The sequence below is a fragment of the Zeus faber genome, assembly GCF_960531495.2.
Source record: "Zeus faber genome assembly, chromosome: 10".
Taxonomy (NCBI): domain Eukaryota; kingdom Metazoa; phylum Chordata; class Actinopteri; order Zeiformes; family Zeidae; genus Zeus; species Zeus faber.
Genome location: NC_137199.1, coordinates 21,533,296 through 21,546,772, shown reverse-complemented (window position 1 = coordinate 21,546,772; position 13,477 = coordinate 21,533,296). Strand labels below are relative to the sequence as shown.

The following is a 13,477-nucleotide window of genomic DNA, read 5'->3' as shown; positions in this document are numbered from 1 at the left end:
GCGTGAGTTGGCCTCTCTCACCTTTGATGAAACTCCATGGACATTAAATAATAATACTATATATAATAAAATAAGTGATATCATCATGGTTTCGTGAATGAATGGGGGGAAAAAAACAATACAACAGCAGAGGCGAGAAAAAAATATATATAATTGAAAAAGAGTAATAATCCAGCACATATTACGTTTATATTTTATGACCCTGGAGTCAAATATACCTCCTATAACAATTACCATTTTATTTGTTATTTGTTTTGTGTCCCTCCCGTAAATCCCAGACTGTTTTCACACCGAGTTGTTTCCCAAGGAAACATCTATTATCCTATTATCGCGCCGATGCCAATGTCGCCGAGGTGTGATCCGTTATTTACATGACTGTATTGTGGGGCTGCTTAAAGACTTTACTGCTTTGTAGTCACCCTGTGCCCCCCAGGACTACAGTGTCATTTCCCAAAGAATTGTCTTTCCAACCCCTCTCAAACACACTTCTAGTAGATATTTGAATGAAATATTTATTTGGCAGCATATAAAAAACAAAAACCATTATTATTTAATGTTATTCAATAACTGTATTATTATTATTATTATTATCATTATTATTATTATTATTATTATTATTATTATTACTTATACTGCACTTAAAAATGTTGGATTTTAGTGTTTGGATCAATTTTTAAAAATGCTCAAATTTGTTAAACATGTATTGCTTCCTCAACTTAAAATGGTCATCTTATTTTCTCAATTTCAAGATGAGCACGCCAAAGAAATGTGGATTTCATGAATTTAAGCAAGGTTATTTTCAAACAATATTACAACGCTGTTGATACCAGTATACTGTACTGCGCAAGAGGGATCATGCAAAAAAACAAATAAATAAATAAAATGCGCTTGTCTCAGTTCGTGGGAAAGTCCATGGCTGCAGCCTGGGAACGACAGGTGAATGAATGGGTGGATGGATGAGTGGATGAACGGGTGGATGAATGGGTGGATGAATGGGTGGATGAATGGGTGGATGAATGGGTGGATGGGGGCTGTTTGGCTGTCTGCGTCCGCTCTTTGAAGTGCATTTATGCGCCGACGTCTCCTGCCTGTCTGTGGAAGACGCGGCAATCAATGTCCCCCTCTCTCTGGGGCCGTTTTCACAACTCCACGCTACCCACGGGACAAATCTGCCAATCAACTGGGGGAGACGGTATAAATATCACCGGGCGGTGTCGCCGGTGGAGGCCAGTCCCCTGCTCCTCTCTCCCACCCCGGATCACACACCACTCCCGAGCTGCCATGGGACCCTGGCATCACCTCAAAGGCCTGGCTTTCTCCATGTTCTGCCATGTGCTGTTGGCTTCCGCTTGGTATGTCACTTGATTTTTGGCAAAGAAATGTATTACACGGCATCAGATATTGATTTTCATTTGTATTTTTGTCGTGCAATGTGGATGGTGAGAACGTAATTAAAAAGAAGCTTTTATGATTTATTTTTTTCCCCTCCGCTTTCTAGGTCTGTGAATAACTTCCTCATGACTGGACCCAAGGTAAAAAAACCCCATCTAATCTAATCTATCCATCTATCTATCTATCTGTCTGTCTGTCTGTCTGTCTGTCTGTCTGTCTGTCTATCTATCTGTCTGTCCGTCTATCTATCTATCTATCTATCTGTCTATCTATCTATCTATCCCTCTATCTATCTATCTATCTATCTGTCTGTCTGTATCTATCTATCTATCTATCTATCTATCTGTCTATCTATCTATCTATCCCTCTATCTGTCTGTCTGTCTGTCTGTCTGTCTGTCTGTCTATCTATATATCTGTCTGTCTGTTTGTCTGCCTGCCTGTCTGTCTGCCTGCCTGCCTGCCCGTCTGTCTGTCTGTCTGCCTGTCTGTCCATCTGTCTGTCTGTCTGCCTTCCTGTCTGTCTGCCTGCCTGTCTGTCTGCCCCTCTGTCTGCCCGTCTGTCCATCTGTCTGTCTGTCTGCCTGTCTGCCTGTCTGCCCGTCGGTCCGTCTGTCTATCTACTTTTTCTTATTGTATTTCTTGATTCATACCACGCACTGTAAATCACGCGTTCCCTCGCTTCCTTTCCAAAGGCCTTCCTGACCTACGCCAGCAGCGTGCAGGTGGGCGCGCAGAGTGGAATCCAGGAGTGCAAGCACCAGTTTGCGTGGGACCGGTGGAACTGTCCGGAGAGCGCCCTCCAGCTGTCCACGCACAACGGCATCCGCAGCGGTAAGAGCAGCCCAGAGCCGCCTATTCTGATCTATGCTTACGTGTATTTTCAACTCATATGTTGGCAAAAAAAAGAAAACAACAGCCGGAAGATCAACCTTCACGCTGCGTTCCGTGGGTATCGTGATGATGCATGAATGTGGCTTTCTCTCTTTGCGACTTTAGCCACAAGGGAGACATCCTTCGTCCACGCCATCAGCGCGGCTGGGGTGATGTACACCCTGACGAAGAACTGCAGCATGGGGGATTTTGACAACTGCGGATGCGACGACTCCAAAATAGGACAGATGGGTGAGTGAAGTGCATCGTGCGGGAGGGATCGTCCCCGTCCGGTCTGGTGTAACCACGCCCTGCATGACTGGAATGTAACAAAGTGGTCTCTGATCCCCAGGTGGCAGAGGGTGGATTTGGGGTGGATGCAGCGACAATGCCCTGTTCGGGGAGAAGATTTCCAAACAGTTCGTGGACGCTCTTGAGAATGGCCATGATTCGCGCGCGGCAGTGAACCTCCACAACAACGAGGCAGGGAGACTGGTGAGATATAATTTAATTTGTGATTTTGGTTTTATTGTATCTCATGCATTGAGACACATAAAAGATATATAAGTATGGGGAAAACTCCTTGTTTTACTGTTGACTGTCTCCCACCCTAAAATACATGCATGCCAGGATTCCTGCCTGGCCCTTGACCAAGGCATTGGTCTTGATCTGGAGTTGGTCACTTAAATACTGTAGCTGGTCATCCTGGATAGGCTATTTTTATCAACTTGAAACCTTTTCCGCTGCCCTTAGTAAAATGGACTGCATACTGTAGCTCCAGTGTTGGCCACTCTAAAAGTATTTTGTCTAATTCATGGACATTTCTATATTGACAGGCTGTCAAAGCCACCATGAGGAGGGCCTGCAAGTGCCACGGGGTGTCGGGGAGCTGCAGCATCCAGACCTGCTGGATGCAGCTGCCCGAGTTCAGGCACGTGGGAAACCACCTGAAGGCCAAGCACCAACAGGCCAAGAAGCTGGAGATGGACAAGAGGAGGATGAAGGCCGGGAACAGCGCCGTCAACCGGGGAGCCATCCCGGACGCCTTCAGCGGCGTGGCCCGCACGGAGCTGATCTACCTGGAGGACTCCCCAGACTACTGCGCCAGGAACCGCAGCCTGGGCCTGCGGGGCACCGAGGGCCGCGAGTGTCTCCAGGGAGGCAAGAACATGTCCCAGTGGGAGCGACGGAGCTGCCGCAGGCTCTGCCACGACTGCGGCCTGCGGGTGGAGGAGAAGCGCATGGAGGTGGTCAGCAGCTGCAACTGTAAATTCCACTGGTGCTGCACCGTCAAGTGCGAGCGGTGCACGCACGTGGTTACCAAATACTACTGTGCACGCAGGGAGAGGGGGAGGAAGCCGCAGAATAAAACCAAGCGGAAGCATCGCACACACAAGCAGTGATCTAAAAAAATTGATGATTCAAAAAAAAAAAAAAAAAATGTTACCAAAATCAGATCTTTAATGCTCATTATTTATCATGTCAGCAACTTGAATGTCTCTGCTATTTCTGGATTGAGTCTCACATTCTAGGCATATTCTGGTATATTCTGCACTTAATTTGTATTTGATAGACATTTGATTGGATTCATGGGGACAAATTGTCTTCATGGGGAACCTTTAAAGTGGTAATTTTGGATTACACTCCAAGTCCAAGAATTTCATTGGAGAAGGCAACTTTATTTCAACATCCTGGTATTCCTTTATGAAATCCACAACGGCTGCCTTTCACTTCTTGCTCGTAGCAGGCCCCGCCGCCAACAATGGAAGCAACATACAGAGGAGCACATGCGTAATGCATGTTATACACCCTGAATAGCTGGTTCTTCAAAAGTGCCACCTTAAAAAGCATCAAATGTGATTTTTTTTTTTAAACAAATAATCTTACGGATAACCACTTTAATGTTTTTTTTATGAGAAGTATTTTGTCCTTGTTATTGATTAATCTTTTTTTCAGACTGCCTGGAAATGGTTTTATGTCATTGTTTATTATGTATTATAGTTTTTAACAATACCAAATAAATATTTTAATAATATGCACAGCCTCGGTTTGATTTCCCCAGTATCAAAAAAAAAAAAAAAAAAAGTATGCCATTGTGATTCCTTTGTATATTGGCGTGCTGGTGTCGTGGTCCCCTGGCTCTGCGGGGCCCCGGGATTTAACTCCTTAATGGGAACTGCGGTGTGATGGAGCCTCGGGGTGGAAGATAAACTGCGGAGCGATGCGGCCTTTGAAGTGCGCAGAGGCGTTTCCTGATCGGCCCAATCAGCTTCCACGCACAATGGAGACAAAGGACGAGAGCTTCATTTGTTCCCCGTGTTCCCAAATAAAGAAGGGAAAGTTGGAGCACGCCGGAGAGTGGATCTCATTTTCTCGACTTGTGGAGAAGTAGACCCATGTACTAAAATGATTTACTCGTTATTTTGGCTGTTGACCTTTACTCACTACAAAGCCCTTCTGGTAAAAGCTTGGTAAGTTTTTTTTTTTTTAATCATTATGATTTGATTTGAGGACTGGCCCTTGTCGTAATATTTTTACAGGTTTTCTAATTATCTTTTCGCGTTCGTTCTTCTCATTAGGGTTGCAAATAACCTACTAATGACCGGACCCAAGGTAAGGCCTTAATAAATTCTAATAACTATTTTAACAGCGAGGGGTGGGGCAGGATTTTAGATCATTAACGATTTGGGGTCATTAATGCCTCCCCGAACCCTGCCTCTCTCTCCGTCTCCAGGCGTATTTGACCTATGCAAGCAGCGTGCAGATGGGAGCGCAGAACGGAATCGAGGAGTGCAAACACCAGTTTGCGTGGGACCGATGGAACTGTCCCGACAGCGCTCTCCAGCTCAAGGGATCCCGGAGCGGTACGTTTCTCTACAGAGCATTCCCGCCCTAATAACTCCCGAACAAACCTAACCTGAACACAGGGATCCACTTTTCCTGGTGAATAGATAGGAGAAACCCCCTGACAGTAAAATTAACTCATCTGATAGGACGCCTGCAACTTGAGGCTGGTGCGTAAAATGGCACGCGTTCAATGCCCGTGCGTAAAGGGGTCTACATTGCGTCGGACTTCAATGCCCACGCTTTATATTTTCACCACAGCCACCAGAGAGACGTCCTTCGTGCACGCCATCAGCGCAGCGGGGGTTATGTACACCTTGACACGGAACTGCAGCCTGGGAGACCTGGAAAATTGCGGCTGCGACGTCTCCAAGAACGGCGAACTCGGTGAGGCTTTTATTTAGAAAAAAAAAAATTGTCTACTCGTCGTCTTACCCTCGACTTTGGATTTGTGACTCAATTTTTTTCAATCTTTCGTCCCGCAGGTGGGCGTGGGTGGCTCTGGGGTGGATGCAGTGACAACGTGGAGTTCGGAGAGAGGGTCTCCAAACAGTACGTGGACGCGCTGGAGACCGGACAGGACTCCAGGGCTGCGGTGAACTTGCACAACAACGAGGCCGGACGGCTGGTGAGTTCGTTACGATGAGGATGATGGTGGTGTTCGTGGTTATAATAATAATAATTATTATTGGTAGTAGAAGTAGTGGTAGTCATTTTAATTAATTGTTTATTCTATTTTTTAATTTAAACTTCAATTTCATGCATTCGTTTTCAGGACTCATGATCCATTTTTCTTTCCCCGATTTTAATTTCCCAATTCAGGCCGTGAAAGCGACTATGAAGCGCATGTGCAGATGCCACGGCATGTCAGAGAGCTGCAGCGTGAAGACCTGCTGGACGCAGCTCTCCGACTTCAGAGAAGTCGGGAACCACCTGAAGGCCAAGCACCAGCAGGCCCACATGCTGGACCTGGACCAGACGAGACCTCGGGCCGCCAACAGCGCGGACGGCGGCCGCGGCGCATCGTCCATCGGCGTCGCCCGCACGGAGCTGGTCTACCTGGAGGACTCTCCGGACTACTGCAGGAAGAACTCCACGCTGGGGCTCCACGGCACCGAGGGCCGCCAGTGTCTGCAGGCCGGCAGCGGCCTCACCCCGTGGGAGAAGCGCAGTTGCCGCAGGCTGTGCCACGACTGCGGCCTGCGGGTGGAGGAGAGGCGCACGGAGGTGTCGAGCAGCTGCAAGTGCACCTTCCACTGGTGCTGCAGGGTCCAGTGCGAGGACTGCTCCAGGGTGGTGCTCACGCATGTGTGCGCAAGGAGTGACGGCGGACACCACCACGGTCCACACCACGGACAAGGATTTAGGAGGAGACACCGCGCGCCCAAGCGCCCCACCCTGCAGAAGGGGAGAGTGGACTAGTTCCAAACGACACGTTCCGCAGGATCCAGCTGAAGGCATCACTGTAATCACTGCATGGCACATGCCTGATATTTGCACTTTTTACGTTATTTTTTACCTCATGTGTCTTTTGTAAATGTGAAATCCATTATATATATATATGTATCGCGTGTTCTTTTAACCATCCCGGTGTGTTACGGGTCAAATTAACCCGTTCAAAAGTTTGTAAATCTTGAAAAAAAATATATAATAAATAAAATATAATAAAATAAATAGGCTATTTTTTTCCAACATGAAACCTTGTCCGCCGCCCTTTGTAAAATGGAATGCAAACTGGCGGTCCAGTGTTGGCCACTCTAAATTCTCGTCTAGTCTAGTATTAGGCTTACGGAAGGACACAATTCAGGAACCGAAGCAGGTTTTTTCCCTTTGAATAAGAATTTGGTGCGAATACACGTACAAAGGGGGATTACATGGATGATATCCAGTTTGCACCACACGGCAGTGCTGATCTGACATCTCCCACACTTTGATGTGGACGTGTATTGGCCACGTTCTAAGAGCAGCGACGCTTTGAAGGTCGAATTAGAGAGCATTTCCACTGGTAAATGAAGTATTTGGCATGCTAATCCAGCAGCTCACTCCTTTCAGCATCCCAAAGGTCAAAACGCATTACAATTACAAGTGAAATCCAGGGGGCGGGGCTGAATTGACATAACACCAATGTGTTGTAGCCTACAAGTCTGGATTTAGTTATTGAACATATTAAATATGGACCAGACTTGCTTAGTATATCTAAAGAGCATTGAAATAATTGTCAATAGGCACCTCTGCACCTTTAACACAAATTAATTCAGATTTATTTTTTCCAATCAATTTATTTCTACAATTTCCCTCTGGGGATGAATAAAGTTCCTGTCTATCTTTAGGAAAACCCTCAAAGCTATTTCCCATTGTCTATGTCTGAGAGGTCTTGTTCCCTTCCACTTCTTACTTGCCCCCCCCCCCCCAAAAAAAATCCTCTTCTCTGCTGGAAGTGTCACAAATCTGCAAGACATCAGATAAAAAGAGCAATGACAGGGACTTTGCCTTCATCAGGGGGTCCATGCCTGTGGCAGCGGGGTTTTGGGGACTAATAGAAAGGGGGTTGGTCGCTTGACTCTTTCACAATCTTCACTAAACTATTATATGGGAGAAGGCCTTGGACAACTGTTGCTTTTAAATATATATATATATCATTTTAAATCAGACTTGGTGAGCTCTTACCTACATCCAATATAATCTTTCCCCGTGAGTTTTGAAATGTGCAAACACAGCAAGGCCTTTTTAAAAACGTGTGAAGAATAAGAAAACAAAGAGGGAGTCTAAATTAAAAACAATTTCAAAATTACAATGCACAAAAGCTGTACCGTTACCACGACCGACGCACAGCACATCAAAATATGTTAATCACACAATATAAAGTGACAGACCACGAGTCTCTGTCCATTTGTCGTTTGCCTCGGAGAATTATTTGCTGCAGTGTGGGCGGGCAGGTTAGGGCCGCATGTTTCCCAGGCCTATACCTGCTGTGTGCTAATTAAGTCGGCCCTGAGGTATCCACCCATTGTTTCTGCTCTCTTCCGAGTACTACATGAACGCTGTCATATTCCCCCAAAAACTGTACCCATATTGTCCTTATATATCTGAAATCTAACTGGTACATAGTGATATACTTCACACAACTCGTATGAGTTTGACACTGCTTTAAAATGGTGTTTTCTTGACTTTCCTCTACAGTGGCCCTAAACCGTGGCATTCCTGGGGGTTTGTTTCCTAACCCGGGAGCCGATGGTAGGGGGGGGCGGGGGATCTCCCGCCGGGACCCCCCAAGATGACTCCTGTGTTCCCACAGACAGGCCCAAGGGTCTCGGTGGGGTTCTCACTGTGATGGATCTGCCCTTGCATCTGGCCCGGCCCGACCCTCCTCTGTCACCCGGGTGTGAGATACCAAAGAGTCCCCACGCAGTCAGAGTGGGCTGAAGCCCCAAGCCTTGTTCAAAAAGCTCACCCAGACATGCATCAGCCAGGAACTGTCATTTCTACGTCATTACAAGTTCGCGTTAGTAAGCGCCGGGTCAGACGACATTAAAATGAGGCGGGAATATTCACCTCAAAAGTAGCTGCAGCCCTGTGGTAGGCCTATCTCAGAGGTGGGGAAAAAAACAAAAAAAACTTGACCCCTAGCTTTAAATGCGTCTGTTTTTATAGAGATACACCCAGCCTATGTTGTGCACAAGCATATCTTTTATCAGCTTCTCTGAGCGCTGAACCTTCTTTATAGCTCAGCACGTTGTGTCAGAAAAGGCGGTGCTAAGAAGTCACACTATCTCCCTCCTACCAAACACAGAGCACTGCTTACTGACTGCTGGCTTTATACACTTTTGCGAATCTCAAGCATCTGGTTTTTATATTCTTCCATAATGGAGAGCAAATGCTTTTCGTCAACCGCAAACTTTTACAGTATTGCTCCCAAAGATGGTAGTGATGGGATGTAATGCCAGTGCTCTGGCTGACTATATGCAGATGACCTTTGCTATGTGACTGTCTGACTTTAGTGACTGCAAGGAGGGCAAGGACTGCAAGGTGCCCCCCTTTGCAGACACCCAGGAGCTCCCCCAACACAGAGCGTGGCCACACCTCAGGGTCAATCCCTCGGTACCGAAAGCAGAACTATGACAACTGGTGCTACTATGTGCATCAGGGAAAGAAAAGTAATCTGTCCTGAGTCATATAAAAAATAGGATGTAGGGATAATGCACTCGGCAGTGACTATTGTCCTGGAGCGTCGGTGAGAAAGGATACCACAAAGTCAGGAGAACAATAAGGATTGGTGATTTTTCTTAAATACACAATACACTAGATTCACATAACTTCATGTCCAATGACTGAACTTGTTCATGACTTACTAACAACTACCTAGCCACCCCCTCCCACACAAACAAACATTTATATGAGATGTCTCTTTCTGTCTGTGCAGATTCTGTCTCAGTCACCACTGACAGACCACATCAGTCGCCCCGATTCTCACATCCTCATGCAGTCAATCCCAGCAGCGTGAGCGTACATTTCGCCCGAACAGCAACCGCCCTATCTTCCCATAATAATAATTTTAAAAAGAACGCATTAAGCAGAACAAACAACAGTTGCATTTTCAGAGGTTTGCCTTAAAGGAAGCGCTCTAGAGGTCTGAAATGAGCTGTTTTATCAGGTGACATTCTCTGGCGAAAATGGGCCGGCCCGCCCAGAAGTCACGGAAACCAGCAGTCTCCAGTGTGTGAGGTCACTGAGCTCAGTGATGAAATGTTTTCTTTAAAATAAGTAAATAACAGGCCCACAACAAAGGTATTGTATGGAAAATATCGATCCAAATCCCCAGCCTGTCCAGCAAATCCCATTATTGAGGGAAGCATACAGCCCTGGAGCTTTGGCTGGTCCACTGACAATTCTTCAAGTATCAAGTAGGGGCATATATAGTACTTGTAACATACAATATTTTGAAGGCTCTCATTGTTGCACTTCCAACCATACCACCAGGAGAGGGCGTAAAGGGTATTCTACCTGCAGGTCGAAAGTGTCCTGTCAAATAAATGGGCCCAGTAGACCATCAAGCTCCCGTGGGTAACCTTTTCAACAACTTCTATAAACCCAAATAACCTTTAAACCTACAATCACACTCACATACACATATCAAACAAGAGCATTTTTCTCTACTTGTTATAACTTTCTTTTTTTTTTAACTACAATTTAAGTGTAACAAAACTATATTCGAAGAATGTGATATATGTTCTTTAAATTCAGTCAAGTGGTTTAGTCAGCAGTGCAACATGACGCTAAGGTTAGTATTTCCTATTTGGGAAAAACAAAGGTAAGGAGCTCCTCAGTCATCATGTGATTTTGGAAATTGGACAGCAGATGGCAATGTTGTAGCAAAATAAATGGCAATCTTATACTATGTGATGCTGGATTGATAAATGAATCCTTTTTTTCTTTGGTTTGTTTTCAGGTTTATTACAATAACAACTACATGAAGTCCACAAACATCACCAATTTCTTTTAAAACTATGGATAACTAAGCATGAAAGTAGTTTTTTCTAGTTCTTTATGTGGCTTTGACCCAGGTTATGGATCCAGGATGGTCCAGTGGACAGGTGGCCAGGAGTAGGGAAGAAGCTGCCCTCGGACGGGTGAACGAGATCAGCGTGGGCTGGGCCACACACACTACGTCTAGTTGAGCAGAAACACACACATGCACCTTTTTACAGCATTTTCTCGATCACAGAGCAAGACAAGACACGAACATGATAGTGTTTGTGTTTCTGGGTGTGTGTAAGGATGGGACATTTGGCGCGAGGGACAGTTCAAAGGGCCCCTTCAAGCAGCCATACACCTTGATGGTGCTGAGCCAAGGGAAGGTTTAATATTTAGATATGTGACCAAGGTAACTACAATATTTTGGGCACAGGGAGAATAGCGAGGTAATCTAATAATGCTGGCTTCAGCTACAAATTAAATTATTTTTTTTTTTTTTCTAAAGTCTTGGCGAGGGTTCACCTCAGGCCATGGCCAACAGATTGTTTTTTTTTTGCTGGCCTGTTGCCATTGCTTCTTTGACCATTTTATTTCAGTTTGCTGCAGTTTTCATGGGGTCAGAGAGGTGATTGACCATTTCACATGTACTTCACTGCTGCTGCTACAGATCGAAGTGCCAGAGCACGCCGTCAGTGCTACCTGCCCCACCCTGCGGCACGCTGAGCCACGCAGTGCCTCGTCGAGCCTATCTGTTTGTGTGTAGATGTGAGAGGCATTTCTAAATGCGTGATTTCATCTAACCCGCCAATCACCTCGCCCCAGTATACAACACGTTCCCGCTTTTCCAGCGGTTGTCATGCATCTAATTCCTGACTTACTTATTACATTTCTAATAAAACAGATTGAGCAGTGAAATAAAATATTTTCGTAAACCATGAATAACGTGGTCCTTTTACAAACAAACAAGCTTATATGTAGATTCCTACTACATACAAACCACTCACTGCTGCTCTAACCCAGTATCTGGTACAGGCTGTGGTCCCTCCTCTGTTGCTTGCAGAATCGCCATCTTGTCCGGGTGGCCGACAGATACAATCAGATCACACTGTAGGAGCTGTGTCCGCACTGTGGGCAGAACCACGGAAACTGGGTTTAATCCAAAACACAAGATGTTGCCACAAGTAAACACCTGCAAAACCCTAGAAAAATCTTCACCAGTTGTTGGGGCAGGATTGAATTTAAGAAAAAATGTGAAATGTTTCTCCTGTCATACAAACTGTGTAGGTGAGACCTTTTTGGTACAAGAAAATTTGACAGAATAAATGGGAGAAGGAGCCACAGGGAAAACTCACTCATCGAAAGAAACATGAAGCAGAGCAGGAAAATTTCAAATCAACACTTTCGGACATAGTGAGAGGATCACACAGTGGCAAATTACCTCGCCTGTAGGGCCCAGTAGACAGTAAACTGGTGTCAGGGGCCCTGCCGACCAGGAACACTGTTCTGAGTAAGCGGAGTAACACTCGACACCACTATCTTCCAACTACCAGCATGACTGGTATATCATGGTGGCTCACGTCATACTGGCAACAGTGACCTCTACAGAACAGAACTGTATATCATAAGGTAATTACCTCAACGATTGGGCATAATTACGCGTACGTTTTTCTTCCAAACACGAAATATTTTTGAACAATAGTTGCCAGACGTTCCCTATCATTTCAGAAGTTATAGGCATTGGAGCACACAACTGTCACTATTGTAGAACAGTTTCAGTAAATTCCCCCTACACCCACCTCAGCTGTGCAATCAGTATTCTGTACTTTTTTGTTCCTCCTGTTTGACCTGAGATGCCATTTTTCAGAGGGACATGTCAGTGAAGCACAGCACCAAACTTCTATCTACACTTTTGACCTTTGATCTTACAAACCTGACATTCTCTAGTCTGCAGGCTTCGTGGTATGCATTTTCAATACTTTTTTTTTTTTTAAATATATATCAGTTCTGACAACACAATGGGCACTTGGATTGCTGTCTCACGTAAGTTCCCTTGATACCACTTGACTTTACATGCATAGTTACATCAGTCAGGACAGTAATCTTTCAGTGGATATTGTGTTTGGGATCTAACAAACCTGGTTACATTATATGCTTTGCATATATGCAAAGCGCTTCTCAGCAAAGGTTATTTTTCTGCCTTTAACTAATCTTATGTAGGGTTAAGGAAATGGGATAAGGATAAACGGTACCACATACAAGCCAGTTGGTACATGCTGTTATTGAGGGAGTCCAACTGCCTGAGAACGTGTTCCAAATCAGGATAGTGACTTTCCTCGTTGCTCTTCTGTGTTTCCATCTGAAAAAAATGACAACAAAAAACAAGTTATATATAAGACAATTATATTTGGGGGGTCAAGCAAATATAATGGTACATGACACATGGCCCAAAATCTACAGAAATAAATAAATAAATAGTCAGGACGCATTTTCAGTTGTCTTTTTTTTTTATTAACAAGCAAAACAACACATGATGAATGTTTGAACACCCTGCAAAGGGTTATTTGCAGTCATTACCAACAGATAATATTATAACTATAATATTTAGAAACATAAACAGACTAAACATTACAGATCATGAACACATGCGACAAACATGACTATCTACTTTCGTAGGTGAACGTCTGTACAGAGCCCCATAACAAATTAGGCCCTGCTCTCAGTGGACTCTCCCTGGATAGTTCAATGTAAAATAAATACAAACATTATAGAACATGAAAGTGCCTGACAATACACAGGCATTTTAATTTTGAAATACTAAGCACTACAGAAACCTAGTGAAACCTCAATCAGCCACATCACAAGTTCTCCGGTGGAGTTGCGGCTGGATCGCTGGGCTC

The 13,477-nt window shown here is 44.9% G+C and overlaps 2 protein-coding genes across 2 annotated transcripts; both read left to right on the top strand.

Moving 5' to 3' along the window:
• Window positions 1-1,281: 1,281 nt before the first annotated feature.
• On the top strand, window positions 1,282-3,667 carry LOC307235936 (protein Wnt-8a-like; the record flags this gene model as incomplete). The annotated part of the gene is made up of 6 exons (XM_080008195.1): window positions 1,282-1,352; window positions 1,499-1,532; window positions 2,087-2,225; window positions 2,391-2,516; window positions 2,617-2,759; window positions 3,101-3,667. 6 exons carry the CDS (start codon window positions 1,282-1,284, stop codon window positions 3,665-3,667), a joined length of 1,080 nt encoding a protein of 359 aa, XP_079864321.1.
• An 878-nt stretch (window positions 3,668-4,545) lies between these two features.
• Window positions 4,546-6,530, top strand: LOC307235935 (protein Wnt-8c-like; the record flags this gene model as incomplete). The annotated part of the gene is made up of 6 exons (XM_080008194.1): window positions 4,546-4,622; window positions 4,844-4,877; window positions 4,999-5,128; window positions 5,370-5,495; window positions 5,594-5,736; window positions 5,931-6,530. The coding sequence occupies 6 exons, from the start codon at window positions 4,546-4,548 to the stop codon at window positions 6,528-6,530; spliced, it is 1,110 nt and encodes a 369-aa protein (XP_079864320.1).
• Window positions 6,531-13,477: the final 6,947 nt, after the last annotated feature.